Genomic DNA, 24,575 nt, shown 5'->3' on the forward strand with positions numbered 1-24,575 from the left:
AGCATTACTGCATATGTATAGTTCTTTGTTTTGAATGACCGTTGTGTGGAGTGCGTTTGCCTCGCTGTTCCTCTTGATGAGAGTATGGTTCAAGATCAACTGCTTGAAATTTGCTTTTATTTTAAGGGGAAATCCAGAGAAGACTGGGGTATTTGCTGATGACATAACACATTGGCATGGTTCTCTAATACACACTTTTTGAGCTAAGTTTAGTTAGTGATGAGCCTTAAAACCTCATAATTTATTTAGCTTCCTTTGTTAATCTAAGAAGGCCAATGAGTCTTCGATTGTAGGCAATCCGTGGTCAGTTACTCTTAACCTGACTTCCATAGACGGGTCTGATAGTAACACTGTAGTCTTTCATTCAGTATGGTTTCTTAATCTTCACTGCACCTTGATTCTTGATTTCTTTTTTTACTTTAGATACTTCCGCTGCTTAACCCATGCATTCGTGTACAGTCGACTCTTGTTATCTTCATGTTGGATATTTGCGGTTTTCTAATAACGCAAAAACCTAAGTTTGACACCTAATTTCTTAAACAAAAAATTGCCAACCAACACAAGTCAACGCATGAAATGTAGCGTTGAAATCATCAAATACAGCTCGATGTTAAAAAGCACAAGTCAAACTAGGAGAAATTATGCATTATATATTTACCAATAATTCTATACAGCATTAAAAATTGCCAAAAAATAAGTTGAAATGGGAAATTTAGATTTGCAAATTGCCAATTACAGCGTAATGTTAGAAGGTACAAGTCAGAATGTGAAAACTACCATTCAAAATTATCGAATAATACTGTATATCACTGTTTTAAAAATCCCCAAAGGAGTTGTAAATCGGCAAATAATACTATATTAGTTAAGAAATTATATCACAGATATTCAGTTAATTATATCTGAACCTATTATTGATACCATTGTTACCTTGATATCAACTGACAACAAAACCAAAGTAAAAACAACCGTTAATTGCTGTTATTAAAATACGCCTTAATTTGATAATACATACATACATATACCAAGGCACTTCCCCCAATTTTGGGGGTTAGCTGACATCAACAAATGAAACAAAACAAAAACGGGACCTCTACTCTCTACGTTCCTCCCAGCCTGACAAGGGACTCAACAGAGTTCAACTGGTACTGCTAGGGTGCCACAGCCCACCCTCCCCTGTTATCCACCACAGATGAAGCTTCATAAAGCTGAATCCCCTACTGCTGCTACCTCCGCGGTCATCTAAGGCACCGGAGGAAGCAGCAGGTCCTACCGGAACTGCGTCACAATCGCTCGCCATTCATTCCTATTTCTAGCACGCTCTCTTGCCTCTCACATCTATCCTCCTATCACCCAGAGCTTTCTTCACTCCATCCATCCACCCAAACCTTGGCCTTCCTCTTGTACTTCTCCCATCAACTCTTGCATTCATCACCTTCTTTAGCAGACAGCCATTTTCCATTCTCTCAACATGACCAAACCACCTCAACACAATCATATCCACTCTACCTGCTAACTCCTTTCTTACACCCGTTTTCACCTCACTACTTCGTTCCTAACCCTATCTATTGAGATACACCAGCCATACTCCTTAGACACTTCATCTCAAACACATTCAATTTCTGTCTCTCCATTTGATAATAGAAAAGTAAAAAAAAAAAAAGGATTAAATGAAGCTCGGTTAATCTCGAAAACCAATATCATTTGAATATTTCAGTGCATATGCATAATATTATGTTGTCTAAAACTAGAGATCATGTGATGAACATAGATTTAATGAAGTATAAATTTATTTTTTGTTTGTTATTTAATCAACTCTTTTTAAGGAAAGGTTTTTTGTGTCTTCTATTATATTTATGTATTGTATGGCACTCCCAAAAAAGAGAAACTTTTCATTCTTCCAATTGATAACTAATGATACAGTCGACCTTCTGTCTTCGCTGGGGTTAGGTAGCAGAGACACTCGCAAAGAGCGAAAATCTTTGTATAATTGGTGCCTCTAGATTAATGAACTAACCAATGTCTACATGCTGTCGCCTAAAAGCACTAGTAATGCACTACTGTACATATTCTCAAGTATTCCTCTAGTTGTACTGTAGGTTTTATTACAGTAATTGTACGATAAAATACTGTACAAAGTTGTATTTTAACGTATTTACAGTAACAAATTCTTAAATCACTTGTAACACTAAAAAAACTACTACTAAATTTCATTCTATTCTCTTCACAATCCTAAATCTGTAAAATTTAACTATTCAATTTTATTATTAAGTGTAATATTATATGTAATTAAGTTGTGATTGATTTTCATTTTAATATGATTTTCCTCTACCCTCTCTTTATATCAAATTTTAATCTATTATCCATTCAATTTATTTTCCTTCCATCCATTGTTTTTATCTAATTACTCTCAGCATATTTCCTTTTAATATTTGCTTCATTTCTGCTTAATGATTTACAAGCATTTCAGTTTAAATGACTAAAGGAAACAAACAACACTTAGTCTACAATCGGTAAAATGTTATTGTACAATATTTTATCTTCCGTGTTTGCTTTTAATTTCTAATTTGTTCCAACACGGAAACTTACCTCAAACTACTTTCTTAGGAGTTACCTGCAATCTCCTCTCATCCGACCAGAGTTTTGTGTAGGTTACCCTACTTCCGTTTTCTGTGAGGTCTAACCTCAGGTGGTAGGATACGTGCCCTGAGGCTAGGCCCGTGTCAGGCAGCCTGCTAGCTTGGGTCTCAGTCCTCAGTAAGTTCTCTGGTTGCGTCGCGATATCATCTCGACGCTCTCCTTATCTCAGTGCGACTCTTTTATGTCCCCGACTCCTTTGTGTCCCGCGTGACTCCCATGTGGTATTCCTGTGCTTTCCCTTTGTGTTCCCACATTCTCACGTGTTAACCTTGTCCTTTTTATCCTTTTTTGATGCATTCCTTGTGCTCGTTGTGCAGGGACAGAGTGTGTTCCCCGTCGGACACTTGTCCGGAGTGCGATTCGTGGAGTGAGGTGCAGTGGGTACGCTATGGTACCAAGAAGAGGAAGTTTTCCAAGAGGTCGCCCAAGAAGGCTAGCACCTCTTCGCCCTTGACGTCTCCAGGAGGAACGTCGGTTAGAGTTTCCCTTCCACCTTCCCCTACCCAGAGTAGGGGACGAGGTAAGTCCGTTGCAGGGAAGAAGCCAGAGGCTCTTCCCCAGGAGTCTGTTCTTCATGATAGAGGGGTAGCAGCTTCTTTCAAGGCAAGTGGTGGGCCTGAAGGTGAGGTTAGTGGGGGTCCTAGAGACGGTGCCCTGGTGCTCGCAGGTCACGTCTCGTCTGATGATCCCATGTGGAGTAAAAATGTCCGTCTCTTCGCCCGCATCATGGGCATGTTTTTCAGGTACCTCCGCAGCTGAAGGCGCCCCAGAGAAGGAAGACTCACCGACGGCGGGTCCAGGAGAAGGCGTTCTCATTCCAGGTCCTGTTCCAGGTCGCGACATGGAAGGAGGCCATCAAGGTCCCCGAGGAAGAAACTCAGGAGGAGCAGGTCCTCGTTCCCCGCAGTAAGCTCGAGGACTGCACTACTCTCCCGGGCACCGCGGGTTGGCGTAACAGAGACAGTCCTCCTAGAAGGGCCTCTGCCAGCCACAGATTGACCCTCAGAAAGACCGAAGGTCCTCGTCGGACAGGCGTAAGACCGCGAAACAGACGATTCAACCCGACCAGTGGAGGGAGTCGCCTTTTCGGACGGGCAGCCTCGTCGAGTCGGCTCATGCGAGCGATCGGCAGGGACGGCTTCCTCCGTCGGGCAAGCCCACGGAAGCCTCGTCCCCCTCGAAGAAAGACAAACGGAGGATGGAAGCTCTCGCCTCCACGGCAATGCCCATCCTCAGACCCCATCCTAGTGCGGAGGCGCCCGTCGGTACAGCTCATCAACCCCGGACGGAGGACGCGGACGCCGACACGGAGGGCGTGCCAATGGAGGACGGAGGCCCTCGCCGCCACGGCTATGCCCGTCCTAACGGAGGACTCCGCCTATAGGATGGAGGCCCTCACCGCCACGGCAATGCCCGTCCTAACGGAGGACTCCGCTTATAGGACGGAGGCCCTCGCCGCCACGGCAATGCCCGTCCTAACGGAGGATTCCACCTATAGGACGGAGGCCCTCGCCGCCTTACACGGAGGCATCCGTCGGTGGAATTCCGCCTAGAGAAGCAGGTCACCAGACAGAGGATGACGACGACAACGTGGTTGGGGCGGTAGCGGAGGACCAGACATACAGGAGGGTGATAGGGCTCATCAGACGGCACCACAGGATGGACGAACCGAAGCCGCGACGGTTGAATTCCCCCGTACAACAGAGGACCTCACTGGCTGGCTCCCTAGAGCTTCTTCGCCATCCTCGCGGTACGTCTCCCTGAGCAGACCAGATCATCGACGGAAGTCTTTGCACCAGGTCTCGGTCGACAGTCATAAGCCCGCGAAGGTTCCGACTTCTCCCGCCCAGCTGAGAGAGTCGCCCCTTCGGACTGGCAGCCTTGTCCCAGCCTCCGGTTCTTCGATAGACCGCCCTGAACGAAGGAACCAACCAGACAACATGGGGAACCCCGCAGCTACGTAGATCCCCGCAGGAGCTCCATCTATCCAGCGGAGGCAGCCGCTGGTTCGACCCGGCAACATGGCATCCATACCCGGTACCACTACAGCTCCCTTCAGGCTTCGTGGTCAACCGCTGGTATACCAGGGTTCTCACACCCCACGGATTCCCCGGGAGGGGGTAGACCCATGACGGATCCCTCCGTCCCGGTGGCTCCACCCGTGATGGAGCCAGCCGCTCCATCTTCCCGGCCAGCCCCATCCAAGCATTGGAGGTGGCCGCTGACACACCCATGACGGCTACCTCCATCCCGGCGGATCCATCCGTGATGGATCCAGCCGTGCCATCGTCCCGGCCAGCCCCATCCAAGCATCGGAGGCGGCCGCTGACATGGCAGGGTACTTGAACCCCACAGTTTTCCCCGGGAGGGGGTAGACCCATGACGGCTACCCCCGTCCCTGACGGCTCCATCTGTGACGAAGGCAAAGTGGTTTTCCCCCTAGCGGGTCGAACAAGGCTATTGCCTCCCCAGGGCCTGCCTCAGTGGCCGCTAGAAAGGCCCCCCCCCACAACTTTGCCCAGTGCCTCTTCGGCTCCGTCCGGCCGTCAGATGTAGAAGTTTGCACACGTAATCTTTCCCTTGCCTTGCCCCCCCCGTAGAGGACCTTCGACTCCACAGTTAGCCTTAGACCCTCCTACTCGGCCTCCAGGAAGGAGCGTACAAGTCGTTCCTCCAGAAGGAGATAGGGAGAGAGGCCCCCTACTCCTGCCCAAGCCTCAGGTGGGGGGGATGCCTCAGACATTTTTGACAAGCATGGTAAAACCACGGAGCAGACCCGTGGACAGTAACAGTGTTAAAGGAAGGGTACAGGCTACCGTTTCTGGCAGAACCTCCGCCCCTGATTCCAGCCATTCGGGCGGAATGGTTGGCTCTCAAGGACGCTTTGAAGAGGACAGCCTTGCAAGAGGAAGTCTCCACGGTGTTGGAAAAGGGAGCAATGGAAACGGTACAGGAGCCGGGCTCGGCCTTCTACAGTCGGCTCTTCCTGGTGGAGACGGCAACGGGACGTTGGAGACCGGTCATAAACTTCTCGGCCCTCAACAAGTTTGTGTGCAAGACCGACTTTAAGATGGTCACCCCGAAGTCGGTCCTGGATTCCTTGAGAGAAGGGGACTTCATGATGTACACCTCAAGGTTGTTTATTTTCAAATTCCAGTTCACCCCTCCAGCAGGAAGTATCTTCGGGTGAAATGGGGTGCCCAGACATTGCAGTTCAAGTCCCTCTGTTTCGGACTGTCCACAGCGCCTCAGGTCTTCGCGAGGGTCTTTGCAACAGTCTTAGTGCGGGCTCAAGAACGGGTCATCCGCCTGATTAGTTACCTAGACGACTGGTTGCTCCTTTCATCCTCAGAGGAAGTTTTTGTAGGAACGAGGCGCGAAGCTTCTGCAGTTCTGCGAGATTCTGAGCATCACCATTAACCTGGAGATGTCTCATCTATCACCCACCACCAGGATGACTACTTACCTAGGGATGGTCCTGGACTCCCGTCTAGTGAGAGCCTTTCCGTCGGAAGGGAGGCCGAACAGCTTGGACCAGATCCTCCGCCCCTTCTTATCGGGACAACCCAGGAGAGCAAAGGACTGGCAGAGGTTATTAGGTCACCTCGTATCATTGGAGAAACTGGTTCCCCAAGGGAGGCTCAAACTCAGGAACATCCAATGGAATCTGAAGGGACTCTGGAACCAGATAGAATCCCCCCACAAGGTGGTTCCCGTTCTCCCGGAATCGAAAGAAGCCCTAGAATGGTGGCAAGACCAGACGGACACCCTCAAGGGGATGCCCTTCGCAGCCGAGCCCCCCGAGATGTTTCTCTTCACAGACGATTCCGAGGAGGTATGGGGTGCCCATCTCCTTGGAAAGTCAGCAAGAAGCAGTTGGACGGAGGTAAAGAAGCACATCACATAAACATCCTTGAGATGGGAGCGGTTCGAAGGGCGTGCCTACAGCTCGTCGGCCTACTACGGTGAAACATCGTGGCACTGACGTACGACAACACCACGGTAGTAGCATACATAAGAAGGAGGAAGAACTGAAATCGAGGGAGATGTGCGTTCTCACGTTAGAACTCCTGGATTGGGCCGAGTCAGAACAGATCACGGTCGCAGCGAGGTTCATTCCAGGGAAAAGAAACGTCCTGGCCGGCGGACTCAGCAAGAGTGGTGGGAGCCGAGTGGTCCCTGCATCCAGAGGTAGCCAAACTCATCATCCAGAAATGGGGTTCGCCAGGGATGGATCTCTTCGCAATAAGACTGAATGCACAACTCCCCGTATTTTGTTCTCCTGTACCAGAACCAAAAGCGGCGTTGGAGGACTCCTTCCAACACCGGTGAGACAGACTAGACGTATACGCTTCCCCCCCCCCTTCGCGCTGCTCAGGCAGGTGCTCAACAGGGTAAGGACGGCTCACAACCTAAGGATGGCTTTGGTAGCGCCCTGGTGGCCAAAGAGAGAGTGGTTCGCGGATCTACAAGAACTAGCGTGCCTTCCCCCGTGGACTCTGCCAGACAGGCCGGATCTTCTGAGGCAGCCCCGCTTCCAAAAGTTCCACGACAATCCTCGATCCCTTTGCCTTCACGAGTGGAGGTTATCGAGCGTCTCCTGAGGAACGAGGGGTATTCAGCAGGAACGTCTGAAAGAATGTCGTGTTATCTGAGGCGTTCATCGGCAGCGGTCTACCAGGCTAAGTGGACCGCATTTACGAAATGGTGCTCCTCCAGGAACATCATGCCTCTAAGGGCCTCTATCCCTGACGTTGCAGACTTCCTGGTACACCTCAGAGACGTAGTCGGTATGTCGATCCCGGCCATCAAGGGAGTCCGTGTAGCCTTAGGCCAAGTTTCCGCCTGAAGGGCATCGAGCTGGATTTCTCAAGACATATCTCTATGCTCGTCAAGAGCTTAGAACAAGCATGCCCCCCTCCAGCCGCCAGGGTGCCGCAGTCGGATGTGGCAAGGGGCCTGAAGATGCTAAGTGCACCCCCGTTCGAGCCCTTGAAAGACATAGTGGACAGGGACCTCACCCTCAAGACTGTCTTTTTGTTGGAATTGGCTTCAGCTAAGAGAGTGGGTGAAATCCCAAGGCCGTCTTGCGAAGGCTCACACGCGAAGGGTTGGCGTGAGATTTCCTTCAAGTTTGTCCTATCTTTCGTGGCTAAGACCCAGGATCCAGCTGTTTGGGATCCTAAGTTTGGGGGGCTTCGCAATACCATCAATTTCTCGTTCGGGCAATCCAGAGGGTTTGAAGTTGTTTCCGGTCAGAGCCGTAAGGAAATTCCTAAAAAGGACGGCTAGTCTCCGCCCTGGTATCAAGAACCTTTTCGTCTCCACAGGTACAGTGAAAAAGCCGGTTTCAAAGAATGCTATCTCCTTCTGGCTAAGACAGGTGATTATCAGGGCCTATAGCAGTGCGGGCATTCCCCTCCCAGGTAAGTCCAGGCCCCATGACATTAGGGGTCTAAGTACCTCCCTAGCCTTGGAGAGGAACATGGCAGTGGTTCAGATCCTAGAGCAGGCACCTGGTCGAACCAGTCTACCTTCACAACACTCTACCTCAAGGAATGATCGAGGAAGTCTGTAGACGGGTTCTCTAGAGGAACAGTCATCTCCGCGGTCCAAACGGTTTAAAGGTGTAGCCCCAGGTACAATCGTGGGTAGCAGGACCAAGAGACGCGGGTTCGTTTCCATAACCCCCTTGCTCTTCCTTCCACCTTTTTTCCCTCGGAGATAGACTCAGGTAGAGCCTGCACAAGACATCAGTTCGCAACATCGTCAAAGGACAAGTCATCGAGGAACGTTTTCAAGGGTGATTTACTTAGACACTAACATGAGCTCTTTGTGTAGTTTTTCCCCTAGGTTTCGTTTTCCGACCACCTCTGAACCTAGCCTCCTATCTAGGTTCCATTACATCCCGCTTAGCTGGGTCTTGGGGTCAAGAAGGACACTCCCACCTCCTAAAGTGTAAGTCTCCTAAGAATGTAGTTCGAGGTAAGTTTCCGTGTTGGAACAAATCACAAATTTTAAGTAATTCGTATTTTTCCAAACATACTTACCGAGAACTACTTTCGGGTAATGGCCCGCCCTTACTTCCCCGAGTGCCTTACTGACCCTTTAAGTAGCTAAGCTACCAAGAACTTACTGAGGACCGAGACCCAAGCTAGCAGGCTGCCTGACACGGGCCTAGCCTCAGGGCACGTATCCTACCACCTGAGGTTAGACCTCACAGAAAACGGAAGTAGGTTAAACTACACAAAACTCTGGTCAGATTAGAGGAGTTTCCAGGTAACTCCTAAGAAAGTAGTTCTCGGTAAGTATGTTAGGAAAAGACAAATTACTAAAAATTTGTGATATTCACACATTTTTATTATTTATTATACCTTTTCTTATGTATTATCCTTATTCATTATTTCCTTTTCTTTGTATTTCCCACAACAATTTGGGAGTCAGGCTTATTCTTTATTTAGCTATGCTCCCCTCAAAGCTTAAATTGGTTTATTTGTTTTTATTAAGAAATTTTCCTCCATTTGTTAATGGAAAATGTTTAACTTTTTTTTTTGTTTTGAAATCTTTTTAAACAAAATATGTTCCATTTTAATTTTCATTCCTTTTCAGTTCTTATAAAAAAAACTATGAACCAGCGGTCAGAAAATAAGTTTTACAGCTTTGATTAACGAGCTAAATAAATTTGGCTTCCAGTAAAGGGAAATTTTTAAATTCTTATTTGAATGTGATGGTTCATATGAAAAAATTGTTATGGTAATTTTAAAAAGCTTTCTTTTAAAAAAGTGCTTAACTTTTTCGTTAACAAATAAGTTGGTGGTTATCATAAATTTTATATGAATTAAAATTTCCTTATTTATTTCTCTACAGTCTTGATTGTACATATACATCCCATCTTCCTCCCCAGTGACTTATGATGCCAAGGACTAGGGAATATTTTTTACTTTAAAATTGAATACCAAAAAGGTCTCGGCACTTCGCTTCTTCCAATTAACCCATAATGTGCCTCCTTAATTTACCAGAGGCTTATGTCTATTGAATGGAAAGAAAATGGGAAATTTCTTTTGATTTTGGTGATAAACATCGATAATCCTAGCTTCTGGAAAAGTGCAATATGACCTTAAGGCAACTATACAAATAACAGATTTTATTATTGAAATACGTTTGTTCCGTAACCTAAATAGAAACCACGCTATTTAATATGGGTAATTACTTTCGGCGTAGCTGAAATGATGAGCCACTAGAATTTTAACGAGGGTTTACGACCCCACCGCTATTTAGCAGGGGGTAGGGAGGGTAGCTTGCTACCCCCCCCCCTCACACACCTGTGCTGAGCTCACTTTGCTATCGGCTCGGGTGCTAGACGGACGTGTCCACTGTCACCCTCGCCTTACTGACAGCCATTTTGACTGATCTTTTATTTGCTTTTTCTTTTCTACAGAGTGTTTGTGAAGTTGGCCTCTGTGATGCGGAAGTGTCCCGGTTTACCTGACCGCCCTTGTGGAACTTATATGTCGGCGGTCGAGACGGACCCTCACACCTTATGTCCTTTTTGTAGGGGCCAACGGTGTGATAGACATAACGTATGTGGTGAGTGTGGGGAGTGGTCTACCTCCCAGTGGGAGAGGTTTTCCCGGCGCCGGAAGAAGAAGTCCAAAAGGGATATTTCTCCTTCGAAGAGTTCTTTGAAGGGGGAAAAACCCAAGGCTTCTTCTCCCATGCCCCAAACCTCCTCCGAAGCTCCCACTCGATCGGTTTCTTCCGAGAAACTGTCGAGTGGTAGCGTAGGCTGCAGTTCTGTTGACCGATCTCGGGTTTTGGGAGAGGGAGTTGCCTCCCATAGCGAGGCAGCTCCTCCTCCTCCCCCGGGGGAGGATATTAATTTTGATGTTAATGTTAATGTATCTAACCATGATTTGTTGCAGCTTTGGGCTTCCTTGGGGCTTCAGGGTTCGCCCTCCAAGGAAGCCCTGTTTGACATGATCAAGTTGGGAGCAGCTGTCAAACAGTCGCCGACTTTAGCAGAGGGTGATCCTCTGTCTATCGTCGACGTTGTTGTGGCAGAGGCTTCTGACGAGTTAGGTCAAACTTCTGCTCCTGATGTAGCTGAAGGCTTAGCTTCCCCCTCCAAACATCCTTCGAGGGAGGAGCTAAGTCCAACGGTCTCTCCTGCAGGTGATTCTCCCCCTCGGGGGAGTTCACTGACAGAAACTCCTCTTTGGAGGACTGCTGGTCAGCTTGCTAATCCTATGGCCCCCAGAGGGCGTATAAGGTGAAAAGCTCGCCTTCCTCTTCGCCGTAGAGGCCTTCCCTCGCCCCACAAGGGCGGAAGGAAGCACCTCTTCGGCACGTCATCCTCGCAGTCCGCCGCAGAGGAACCTCGTCGTCGATCCCCGACCCTGCCAGCTACATCCCTGAACACCTCTGCAGATCGTTCGCGATCTCCTTCGGTGGAAGGTCGTCCTTGCAAAGCACCCACCGACCTTCCTCCCGCTAGACCTGCTGACCTGCCTTCGCCGTTCCTGGCTGCTGATGCGCTGTGGGCACCCACGCATCCCATTTTCAGGCGAGCATCGGTCCCTTCGGGGCACAAGGGACTTCCTCTCCTAGAGACTAAGTCCCTTACGCGCCAGGTATCCCCTGCGCGCCATCGATCTCCTACGCGCCAGCGCGCTCCAGTTCCTATTAGAGTGCGCCAGTGCTCTCCTGTGCGTCAGCGCTCACCTGCGTGTCAGCGCTCACCTGTGCGCCAACGCTCTCCTGCCCGCCAGCGTGCAACTGCGCGCCCTCTTCCTGATGCGCGCCCACGATCGCCAGCGCTCGCCTACGCGCCAGCATTCTCCAACGCGCCCACGATCTTCGGATCTGGGCGCAAAGGGGAAGATAATCTCTTCCCCTGCTCGTCGGCGCTCGCCAGCATTGACACCTACGCGCCATCGCGCGCAGTCTCCATCGCTCGCCCACGCGCGCCCTGCACGCCCACCGATTGCAGTCCAAGATGCGCGCCCGCGCGCAAGGGATATTTCCCCTGTGCGCGCGCGCCCTACGTGTTCGCCCTTACGGGCTCATCAGGATCCTGTGCGATCTTCAGAACGCGCCCCTGCGTCCCATCGTTCGCTGACGCGCCCACGCGGGCCCTCACCTGTGCGCCATCATGCGCCCACGCGCACCCTCACCTGTGCGCCATCGATCGCCATCGCTCGCCCACACGCCAACGCGCACCCTCGCCTGCGCGCCAACGCTCGCCCACGCCATCGCTCACCTGCCCGCCCGAGCGCGATTTAGGTGGGTTTCCATAGCGCGAGCGCCAGCGCGATCCCACGCGCAAGACTGTAGGACGACGTACGGCTAGGTCACTGTCATCGCTCCCTCCCCCCCCCCCAAGCGTAGAACAGCGCGCTTGCCGGAGGGAGGGATTTCTCCAGATAGGTCCAGGAACTTACCTTCTTCTTCTTTTCAGGCCGATCCTGCTTTGGTAACTCCTCCTAGGGATCGAACGATCCCCTTCCCTCCAGAGGGAGTTTCTGACAGTGCGACTGTCAGTCGACAGCCCTGGTTTGGGTCCCTCGTCAGAGCGGTCGTACAGGCTTTCAAGCCTGTTCTCTCTGAACTGGGACACAAAGCAGTGGCAGTCTCGACTCCCCTGAAGAGGAAGAGAGGAGGAGTGGACGTGGTAACGTCTCCAAGGGCGAAGTTGACTCCTCGGAAGTCTTTGAGGAAGGCTCCCTCCCCCCGCAGACTTTCTCTCCCTCCCCTTCGGATGAGGATTTCCTGTCCTCGGGGGAGTCCTGTGAGGTGAGACGTTCCCCCATCGCACCATTGAGGGAAACCCCACCTCGCTCAGAGAAGTCCTCTCGGGTAGGGGTGGAGAAGAGCTTCGCACCATCACTTCTGGAGTCCTGTATCCCTCCCAGGAGGGAGTCGAAAGACTCCAAAACAATTCCGAAGTCGTCCTCGAGGATTAGACCAGAGCCAACCAAGCCCTCGGAGAACGTCCAAGAGCCCCCCCGAGAAGAGCCTTCGGGGACAGGAGACTTTGCTGCCAGCCCTTCAGGAGGGGAGCTTCAGGAGTCAGAACATGCCTTCTGGCAAGTTCTGACCCTTTTGAGGAATCTCAACGGGTTCTCGGATCCAGAGATTCCTCCTCGTGAGGGCAAGGACATGGTCCTGGACCGAGTCTTTGGTACTCAGTAACCCGCTAAGGCCATTGCGGCTCTGCCTTGGTCCCAAGGAGTTAAGAGTGCCAGAGATAAGGTCGAGGGCCAGCTCTCCGAGCCTGCCTCCTCCAGCCGGTCCAGCGCCAGCTCTCCGAGCCTGCCTCCTCCAGCCGGTCCAGCGCCGGGAACAAACTCCTCCCGCCTCCTCGTGTCTATCAGAGGAGGTACTTCGAGATCATGGAGGAGACTTGTCTAACTCTTCCTTTGCACCATTCTTTGGAAGAGCTTACCAAGGGAGTCCCTCTCGAGAGACTCTCCACCCGGCAGGTGCCTTTCTCGGCTACGGAGATCCTCAGCCAGGAGAAGGTAGCGAAGTGTGCCATGCAGGCAACTTCGTGGCTGGACATCTGGCTAGGGTCTCTAGGCATCCTGCTACGATCCGAGGATCTAACCAAGGAAAGTACCAGGAAGGCCATGGAGACATTTCTACTCTCGGGCACTCGTACCATCAAGTTTCTAGCCCACCAAGTCTCGAACTTGTGGGCTAACACCATCTTGAAGCGTCGAGATGGGGTGTCTGAGAGGTTTCACCAGAAAGTCCCCAACACCGAGATGAGCAGGCTCAGACATTCTTCTATCTTAGGGAGAAACCTGTTTGAGCCTAAGGACGTGGAGCAGGCAGCTGAGAGATGGAGGAAATCCAACCAGGACTCCCTCCTGCAGAGGGCTTTAACATCTAAGTCCTATAAGCCTCCAGCAACCCAGCAACCACGTCCTACCAAGATGACGAAACCGGTAACGGCAGCAAGGACATCGGTGACAAAGCCCTTTCATCTCAAAGACAAGAAAGGCAAAAAGTCCTCCGGGGGGGGGAATCCTAGAGGGAGTGGCCGAGGCCGCAAATGCTAGGATTGGCAGTCCCCCTGCATTTCCACTAGTAGGGGGATGCCTGCAAAGTTGCGCAACCAGGTGGCAGCAACTCGGGGCCGATTCCTGGACGATTTCCGTAATCAGTCAAGGATATCGCGTCCCGTTCATAAAATCTCTACCTCCCCTGACAGCTTATCCAGTGTCGTTGAGTTCCCTTGCTATGGGATCGGCAAAGGGGCAAGCCCTTCAGGCAGAAGTCGAGACCATGTTGAAGAAGGGTGCTCTACAAGAGGTCGTCGACGGGTCCTCAGGCTTCTTCAGTCAACTCTTTTTTGTAAAGAAGGCGTCTGGAGGCTGGAGACCAGTCATCGACCTCTCAGCTCTGAACAGGTTTGTCAAGCAGACCCCGTTCAGCATGGAGACGGCAGACACGGTCAGACTTGCAGTGAGACCTCAAGACTTCGTGTGTACACTGGACCTGAAGGACGTGTACTTCCAGATCCCAGTCCATCCGTCTTCAAGGAAGTACTTAAGATTCTGCTTAGACAACAAGATCTACCAGTTCAAAGTGCTGTGCTTCGGTCTCTCCACAGCACCTCAGGTTTTCACCGGAGTGTTCACCCTGATATCACCGTGGGCACACAGGATCGGCATCCGTCTCCTCCGTTATCTGGACGACTGGCTGATCCTCCTTCGACACCGAGACAAACTTCTAAGACTTTGCCAGGATCTGGGGATCCTTGTAAATCTCGAGAAGTCTTCCCTGCTGCCTACTCAAAGACTGGTATATCTAGGCATGATAATAGACACCAATCTCCACAAAGCCTTCCCATCAGACAACAGGATAGCAAGGCTGAGGAGGGTCGCGAGTCCTTTCCTCAGATGAGAGTAACTCCCAGCCCAATCGTGGTTACGTCTCCTCGGTCACCTCTCATCCCTGGCCCGTCTAGTTCCCAATGGTCGCCTCAGAATGAGATCTCTTCAATGGCGACTCAAGTCCCGGTGGATTCAAGGACACGATTCCCCGGACGTCACGATCCCGATGGGTCCTGTAGAACGGACGGACCTTCAGTGGTGGGTGACAGACGAGAACCTACCAAAGGGAGTGAATCTTCTCGTCCTCCCTCGGATTTGATGCTGTTTTTGGACGCTTCAAAGAAAGGGTGGGGGGCCCACGTTCTGCACCACAGGGCCTCAGGCCTATGGTCAGAATCAGAAAATTGCCTCCATATAAATCTGCTAGAAATGAAGGCCATATTCCTGGCTCTTCAACAGTTCCAACAATATCTGGCGGGTCACTCTGTGGTGGTGATGAGCGACAACACCACAGTAGTGGCTTACATCAACAAGCAGGGAGGTACCTTATCAGAGCAGCTATCCCATCTCGCAGTAGAGATACTGAGATGGACCGAAGTCCACTCGATCCCACTATCGGCTTTCTTCATTCCAAGCAAGAGGAATGTGCTCGCTGACAGTCTGAGCAGAGCGTCTCAGATAGTGAGTACCGAGTGGTCTTTGGATCATCTAGTAGCAAACAAAGTCCTGACTTTGTGGGGTTCCCCGACTGTGGATCTGTTCGCGACAGCGTTGAACTTCAAGCTCCCCAGTCCCGGATCCCAAGGCACTGGCAAGATGCCTTTCAACAACGGTGGGACAACATCGACGTTTACGCCTTTCCCCCGTTCTGTCTGATGAGAAGGGTACTCAACAAGGCCAGAGTATCAGTCAATCTCTCAATGACCCTAATAGCTCCGCTATGGCATCATGCGGAATGGTCTCGGACCTTCTGCAACTCCTAACGGAACTTCCGAGAGAACTCCCCCCACGACACGAGCTACTCAAACAACCACACGCCAACATCTTTCACAAAGCCGTAGCTTCGCTTCGACTTCACGCCTGGAGACTATCCAGCATCTCGCAGAGAGAGGTTTTTCGCAACAAGTTGCGAATAGGATGTCTGGACACCTGCGAAGGCCATCCGCAGGGGTCTACCAGGCAAAGTGGAGAGTTTTTTGTGGTTGGTTTCGTGGAAGGGGTATCTCTCCACTCGATGCCACTATTCCAGCAATAGCGGAGTTCTTCGTGTATTGCGAGAAGAAATGCGCCTTTCAGTCTCAGCAGCGAAAGGCTATCGCTCAGCCTTAAGTCTAGCCTTCAGGCTCAAAGGAGTGGACATTTCTTCTTCGCTGGAACTTTCCCTACTCATACGAAGTTATGAACTTACCTGCCCTCAGTCGGAAGTGAGACCTCCTCCATGGAACATGGTTCGAGTACTCAGGTCTCTTAAGAGACCTCCATACGAACCATTACGTCAGGCTTCAGATCGCCACCTTACTTGGAAGACGGTGTTCCTAATAGCTTTGGCCTCGGCCAAGCGAGTCAGCGAACTTCATGGTCTCTCGTATGACATCGCCCATTCAAGGGGATGGGGGGAGGTAACGTTCAGATTCGTCCCTGAGTTTGTTGCTAAGACTCAGAATCCGGGAGTGCCGGACCCACGGTTCGACTTTCAGGTTTCGAGTCTTCGTTCTGTAACAGATGACCCAGACCATCTCCTACTGTGCCCAGTAAGGAGTCTGAGGCTGTATCTTAAAAGAACGGCAGCAGTTCGTCCCCAAGTGCAGGCATTGTTTGTGAGCACTGGGAAGACGGAGAGGAGGGTTACCAAGAATACCATCTCGGCATGGATTCGGAAGGTAATACATCTATCCCTGAATCTTGACCCTCCTCCGTCACGTCGCCCTAGAGCACATGATGTCATGGGCGTAGCTACGTCCCTGGCCTTCAAAAAGAACTTCTCAGTGACGCAGGTTCTACAAGCAGGGGTGTGGAAGTGTCAGACAACCTTCACAGCCCACTACCTGCTAGACGTGACCCACAGGAGACTCGATACGTTCTCTATCGGTCCTGTGGTGGCTGCACAACAGCTGGTTTAAACCTCAGGCTCCTTAATGGATAAGTAGCAGAGGGTTGAGGGCATTGTTACCCGGTCTTAGTGTGCCTGAATGAAAAGGTATGTCTGGCTTTTATTCTTTTCTTCATCCTCCCCTCTCTTGGGGAAAGCAGCATCCTGGGTTCTCTGCACAGCTGACCTCAAACCACTGCAGGTAAACCATGTTTCCTTGTGTTAATACTGTCACGTCCCCATACCCTAACAAGGTGGTATTGGGAGAGTCCTAGCCTAAAGTTTCCATCTAAAGGACCTCAGGTCAACTTCCTAGGAAGAGTCACTCTTCAACCTTCACACAGCTGACGTAGGCCGCAGCCCTTGCATAGCAAGGTGCAGGGACTCCTTATTGTTGAGTGCTGACACACTCATATATTGAGTCCCCGGGCAAAAGCCAAAAGCCAGAACTGGCCGGGACTTACCACCCTTCCTAAGGGTTGAGTCACCCATATTAAATAGCGTGGCTTGTATTTCAGTTACGGAACAAATGACAAATTCGTAGGTAATTTGTATTTTTCCTAACTATACAAACCTTAGCTATTTAATCAAACTTGCCCGCCAGCCCTATCCCCCGTGAAGTCCTACCTCTAAGCAAAGTGAGCTCAGCACAGGTGTGTGTGGGGGGGGGGGATGTAGCAAGCTACCCTCCCTACCCCCCGCTAACTAGCGGTGAAGTAGTAAACCCTCGTTAAATTTCTAATGGCTCGTCATTTCAGCTACGCCGAAAGTAATTACCCATAATAAATAGCTAAGGTTTGTATAGTTAGGAAAAATACAAATTACCTATGAATTTGTCATTTTTCTTACAGCTGGAACGAAGTGTGTCTAGGTTCACAACCTTTTACTCCAGCCAACATAGTGGTCGTAAGCTCAACTGGTTATTCCACTTGTCAAAGGGAGAAATCGTCACTAATTGCTTTAAAAATCGGTGAGTTGAATTTTTCATTATTGTTTTTTTTTTTTTTTTTGTGGAAGGGAAGTTATGCAGTCAAATGATAATTTTTTTGTTTTCGTGATTATATTTAACTTTGCCTTTAAATATAGAGCAACAGTCATAGGCACTACTCTTGAAATTAGAATGGCCAGATTGAATGTAACTTTGGTATGTCATGATTCTACAGTGTTCAGGAATCAGCAAGCATCTAATCATGGAGGATTCTGTCCTTTGTTATACTTGTTAGATTTACAATGAATTTTTGTGTCATAAGCTTTTGTTGAATTTCATGTCCTTAATTTGTCTTGTCGAGCTGTAGGTTGTCTCATTTATTCACCAAACTACAGATATGGAGATCATATTTTGGAGCCTTCAGTTGTCTGCATTTGCTTCAAATATTTTCTTCAGTTTGAGGATTAAAATTTCTTTGTTCCGTAACTGGAATACAAATCTGCGCTATTTATTTAGGGATATTACTTTCTGTGAAGCTGAAATGAAGAGCCATTAAAATTTAGTGAGGGTTAACTACCCATACCGCTAGTCAGTGGGGGAGGGGGGTAGCTTGCTACCACTCCCACTCACACACCGGTGATTTAGCTCCCTTTACTTTTGGCTCGGATGGGGACCGGTTGTAACTGCTCTTCCTCCGTGCCTATTTTGGACTGCAATTAAATTTTCTTTTAACTTATGCGAGGCTGACACTTGCACGACTTTCTGCCACGAATTTGTCGTGGCAAGTTGTGACATTTTGTGGCACGCACTGGGAGGTTCCCGCACTGTTCACGACGAGTTCACGCATAGTTCACGATGAGATCACGACGAGTTCACGATGAGTTCACGAATGCGTGCCCACATTGGCACGAACTGGCACTACGAGTTCACGCATAGTTTGCGCACTTCCCGCATTGGCACAACGAGTTTACGCAATTCGGATGGTGTCGTGCCGACTTGGCCACGCCATTTAAAAACGGGGCTTCTCCAACCCGAGGACATTCTTGGATTGGCTTTGGAAGAGACAACAATGCTTTCTGTCAGAGACACCATTGCAAAGAGGAGAAGATACCTATACCGGGCAGCTGCTCTAGCCATTGTTGGAGAGCAGCAGAAAAGGCTGGCAGAGGAAGAAGAGAAACAAAAGGCAACCCCACCTCGAAGAAAGATATAAAGGAAAGTGTGGGTCAGGGAATGGTTAACCAGAAGGCACGAGTTTGGACAGTATGACAGTCTATTGACTGAACTCCACAAGGAAGATCAAAGGGGCTACAAAAATTACTTCAGAATCACACCTGACCTGTTTCAAGAGATGGTTGACAAGTTAACCCCGCACCTCCAGAAGCAGTCCACCTTCATGAGGGAACCGCTTCAAGTTGGACTCAAGCTTGCTGCCACCCTCCGCTTTTTAGCCACTGGAAATTCCTATCAAAGTCTGCAGTACAGCTTCAGGGTTGAACCAAGTACCATCTGCAAGTTCATACTCGAGGTGTGTAAAGCCGTCATCGCGGTCTACAAGGACGAAGTGCTGCGCTGCCCCAAAACTGAAGAGGATTGGAGGGAAGTTGCTGCCAGGTTCAGCTCCAGATGGAATTACCACAACTGTTCTTACTACTACAACTACAAGGGCTTCCACAGCATTGTACTGATGGCAGTTGCAGATGCTGCCTACAAGTTCCTCTATGTGGATGTTGGGGCAGAGGGTGGTGCGTCGGATGGAGGAACATGGAGCAACTGTTCCCTGCATGGTGCTGTAGAAGACAACAGAGCTGGAGTGCCTCAACCAGAACCACTCCCTAATGATGACCACCCAGTGCCCTATCACTTTTTAGGGGATGACGCCTTTGCTTTCTGAACCTGGATGATGAAACCATTCTCCCATCGGTCACAAGTCCTACGAGAACGCATATATAGCTACAGGTTGTCTCGTGCCCGACGTGTCGTGGAGAATGCCTTTGGAATTTTAAGTCAAAGGTTCCGTTGCCTCTTGACGATGATGCAGCAGAACCCCGACACCATCAACCTGATCACCATGTGTGCCTGTGTCCTGCACAACCTCGTCCTCATCAGATACCCATACGCAATGTCAGAAGTGGACTACGAAGATCTGGACACACATGATCTGATCCCTGGTGGATGGAGGACTGAGCAACATCTGCAGGGGCTGGTGCCTCTAACCGGCCATCATACCCAGAAGGATGCAAAGGATCAGCGAGACTACCTTTCACATTACTACATGTCCCCTGGCAAGAAAAAATTGTAGTAGCTCCATGAGCTGCATAGTTGTTCCATTTTTTAAATAAAAGAAACGTATCTTTGTTCCAACACGGAGTACTTATCTCGAACTACTTTCTTAGGAGTATCTGGGATCTCCTCCCAACCGACCAGAGTTTTGTGTAGTTTACCCTACTCACGTTTTCTGTGAGGGTTAACCTCAGGCGGAGTGATATGCACCCTGAGGCTAACCCCGGGTCAGGGAGCATGCGTTCCCAGGTCTCGACCTCCAGTAAGTTCTCTGGTCGCGTCGCGTTAACATCTCGACGCTTTCCTTATCCCAGTGTGACCCTTTGTCTCTCGCGTGGTCTTCACGTGGTGTACTTGTATCCTTCCCTTGTGTCTCCGCGGTCCCACGTGGTACCTTTGTGCTTCCCTTATTCCTTCCCTTATTCCTTCCCTTGCGTTCCTGTGTCTTACGGTGTATTACTAGTGCGTAATGGAGCATCCCCGCCGTTGTCCTGGGCCTATGGCCGGAAAACCGTGTGTTGCTTTTCTTTCGAAACCGGAGGTAGACCCGCACTCCTTGTGTTCGTCATGTAGGGGCAGTGTGTTCCCCTACGGGCACGTGCCCGGAGTACAAATCGTGGAACGAAGTTCAGTGGGTGCGCTTCGACACGAAGAAGAAGAAGGCGGCCAAGAGATCCCCTAAGAAGGCAAGCATCTCCTCTCCCCTTACGTCTCCAGGAGCGTCATCAGGGCGAGCCTCCATACCACCTTCCCCTACCCAGAGTAGGGGACGAGGGGAAGAAGCCGGCGGCTCTTCCCCAGGAGTCTGTATTGCAGGATAGTGGGGTAGTGGCATCATTCCAGGCAAGTGAGGGGCCTGAGGGAGGGACGGGTTTGTGTTCTGTGGACGGAGCCCTGGTACCTGTGGAGCACGTCTCTTCAGATGACCCTATGTGGGGTAAAAATGTTACTGCATCTTCTCCCGCCTCTTGGGCGTGTTTTTCAGGTACCTCTACAGCCGAGGGTGCCGTCGCGAAGGACGATTCACCCCCATCAGACTCCCTGTGGTGGGTACCTCCGAGGACACCCTACAGGTCCCTGTTTTTTGTCTGAAGAGAAGGGTACTCAACAAGGCTAGAACATCGGCCAGTCTCTCAAGGGCTCTCGTAGCTCCGCTATGGAATTACGCAGAACGGTTTCCAAACCTTCTGCAGCTCCTAATAAAGCCTCCAAGAGAACCCTCTTCACGCCACAGATAACCACACTTCGACATCTACCACAAGCTATAGCTTCGCTATGATTGTACGGCTGGAGACTACCCAGTACCTCCTCTCTCACAGAGCCTTTTCGCAATAAGTTGTGAAGAGGTCTAGATATCTAAGGAATTTCTCACCATCCGTCTATCAGGCAAAATATAACGTCCTCTGTGGTTGATGTCATGGAAAGCGTATCTCTCCTCTCGATACAGTGAACCCTCGCTACTTCGCGGTTCGACCATCGCGGATTCACCACTTCGCGGATTTTTTCCATAACCCATATATATACAGTAATATATATATATATATGTATGCATGTATTTATGTATATATGTAGGTATGTATATGTGTATACATATAAATATATATATATATATACACACACACACACACACACATATATATATATATATATATATATATATATATATATATATATACATATATATACATATATATATATATATATATATATATATATATATATATATATATATATATATATATATATCTATATATCTAAAGTAGGAAGATGTGATGTAGTTCTAAGGGAAAAGTATGGGAAATATGTCTGGGTAATAAGCAAAGCTCTACCTCCAGTTTGTTTCTACATTATGATCAGAGATAAATGTAAACAAAACATTGGTTGCCATTTTTTATCGTGCTTTTTAGCATGTTTAGGAAATGCATGATATAAAATCACCTTTAATATTTGTGCCTGTTTTAGTTTAGGGTACTGTAGTACATGCATTAAGTGTTCTGTACATTAAAGGGTAGTTTGTTAACAGTACTACGTACAAGGGAAGGTTTTAAAAGTCTGAATATACATGTTGAATAAATAGGTAAATATGGTGTCACTACTTCGCGGATTTTCACCTATCGCGGCCGCGACTGGAACCTATCTACCGCGATAAACGAGGGTTCACTGTATCTCTATTCCAGCAATAGCAGAATCCTCGAGTATATGCTGGAGGAAAAGACCTTCAGTTTCAGCAGGTAAAGACGATCACTCAACCTTGAGCCTCGCCTTCAAACTGAAAGGAAGGGACATCCCCGCAGCGCTAGATCTTTCCTAACTCATGCAGACTTACAACTTGCCTTTTCCCTCTCGGAACATGGTTCGAGTTCTCCGGTCTCTAATGAGACCTTACCTTCCACTTCACCAGGCAACAAATTTTCAGCTGGTTTAGAAGACAGTGTTCCTACTCACTTTGACAGCAGCCAAACGAGTCGAGGAACTTCATGGTCTCTCTTTCGACATCGCCCATTCATGAGAAGGGTGAAAGGCAACGTTCAGTCTCCAGAGGTGACGGATCCTAGACAACAAGTCTCCACTCAGTAACTGACGATCCAAATCATCTGTTCCTATACCCGGGGTGAGGTTTGAGGCTCTACCTCAAGAGAACGGCAACAGCCCACCCCTTCTCGTCGTCAACACTGGGAAAGACAAGAGGAGTATCACCAAGACATCATCTCTGCTGGATTTACAGTCATCAGTTATGCTCTGAATCCTGATCCTCATTCAACACGTCGACCCACGAAGTCAGGGGCATAGCTATGCCCCTGGCCCTTCTTAGCAGATTACTCTGTGACGCAGGTTCTACAAGCAAAGGTGTGAATGCTCAAGGTGACTTTCACAACCTTTCTCCTGTAAGACGTGACCCACAGGAGCTCGATACGATCTCTATAGGTTCTGTGGTGGCTGCACAACAGCTGGTTTTATACCTCAAGCTCCTTATTGGACAAGTAGCAGAAGGTTGAGGGCGCTTGTTACCCGGTTTTAGTCTGTGGGAATGAAAAGATTTGACTGGCTCTTCTTTTTTTCATCCTCCCCTCTCTTAGGGAAAGCAGCATCCTGGGTTCTCTGCATAAGCTGACCTCAAACCACTGCAGGTAAACCATGCTCCCTTGTGTACCTAGTATTAAGCTAATACTGTTGCGTCCCCATACCCTGGCGAGATGGTATTGGGAAAGTCTTGGTTACAACAGTTTTTCCTACAAAAAGACTGAATAACTTTACCTAGACAGTTACACTTCTAAATATCTCAACACACAGCTTGCGTAGGCCGCTGACCTTGCGTAGCAAGGTTTTAGCGAGTCACAGGGACTCCTTATTATGAGTAATAACATACTTGGATAAGGAGCCCCCAGGTAAAGCCAAAAGCCAGATTGGCAGGGATGTCCACCCTTCCTAATGGGGGAGTCACCCCTAAATAAATAGCGTAGGTGTGTATTCCAGTTACGGAACAAATGACATTCGTAGATAATTTGTATTTTCCCTAACGATACAAACCTTAACTATGTATATAAACTTGCCTGCCAGCCCTATCCCCGTCCTACCTCCAAGCAAAGTGAGCTAATTCACCGATGTGTGAGTGGGGAGGGTAGCTTTGTATACAAACTTGCCTGCCAGCCCTATCCCCCTTGAAGTCCTACCTCCAAGCAAAGTGAGCTAAATCACCGATGTGTGAGTGGGAGCGGTAGCAAGCTACCCCCCTACCCCTGCTAACTAGTGGTATGGGTAGTTAACCCTCGCTAAATTTTAATGGCTCATCATTTCAGTTTCGCAGAAAGTAATACCCCTAGATAAATAGCTGAGGTTTGTATCGTTAGGAAAATTACAAATTATATATGAATTTGTCAATTTATAGGTGTTTATTGAAATTATACTATAATTGACAACATTCGTTATTAGATTTTGTACACATTGAAAATTAAGAATCTTGAAGGAAAGCAGCTGTGAGCTAAAGTGGTCTTATAAAAAGCCTTTCAAAACCACCTATGCATGATTGTTGAAAGGACAAACTGTGTTCAAGTTTTGAGTCAAGAAATATGATTTGGTTGTTTAGTTAAACTTGCAGTAATGAAAACTAAATAGCATTATGATCCTATTATTAACCAAAACTGAAGGAATTTAAAAAATTGATCTTTATATTTAATATTTGGCTACTCCTATTCTCCTATTTTGTGCTACATAGCCCAGTCCCTGAAATAAGTTTAGAAATTGCTAATATTTTTTTAGGTATCTTCGGACAAATGTGGCAATTAACAAAAATTCATATTTATTTCGAAAAGTAGAATGAAATCTAGTGTTGGTGACTCCTTGAATATTTGTTGGACATCTATGAAGCTTTGACTATTTCTCTTATTCAAGAAATCTTTTAGGTTTGGAGTCTCTCATTTTAGGCTCCCTTTCACATCCAGCAGTTGCCAGTTACCCAAGGCTGTGATGTCTTTTCTTTTTGGTAAAATTGTGAAATATATATGTAATGTGGCACCCACTGAAAGGGTACATCATGTTATAACATCTTTTCAGTAGTTTTCATGTGAAGGGAAAGTAAACATTAATTGAACATTAATTGACTTTAATTATAAAATCAACCATAAATACAGTAGGGTCCCGAATTATGCGAGAATTTGGTCGATTAATGACCTCGTGTAAATGGAAAATCGCGAATTTCGAAACACACAACTAACAGAAATAATTCCATTGCGGCCATGGCAACCAGCAATTTGCCTATTCAAATGTGTTTACTACCCATTTCCAATACTTTCTTTGTACT

General features: G+C 48.6%; 1 protein-coding gene across 4 annotated transcripts in view; it reads left to right on the plus strand.

Annotated features, from left to right (window-relative positions):
- The window catches only part of Cul1 (cullin 1), a 152,115-nt gene that overhangs the window by 107,235 nt on the left and 20,305 nt on the right, over window positions 1-24,575 (plus strand). For all 4 annotated transcript variants that reach the window (XM_068387093.1, XM_068387094.1, XM_068387095.1 and 1 more), the window contains exon 14: window positions 17,418-17,536. In XM_068387093.1, the coding sequence (XP_068243194.1) occupies window positions 17,418-17,536 (119 nt within the window). The remainder of the gene's footprint in view (window positions 1-17,417; window positions 17,537-24,575) is intronic.

The sequence above is a fragment of the Palaemon carinicauda genome, chromosome 14 (genome assembly GCF_036898095.1).
Source record: "Palaemon carinicauda isolate YSFRI2023 chromosome 14, ASM3689809v2, whole genome shotgun sequence".
In the NCBI taxonomy this organism is placed as follows: Eukaryota; Metazoa; Arthropoda; class Malacostraca; order Decapoda; family Palaemonidae; genus Palaemon; species Palaemon carinicauda.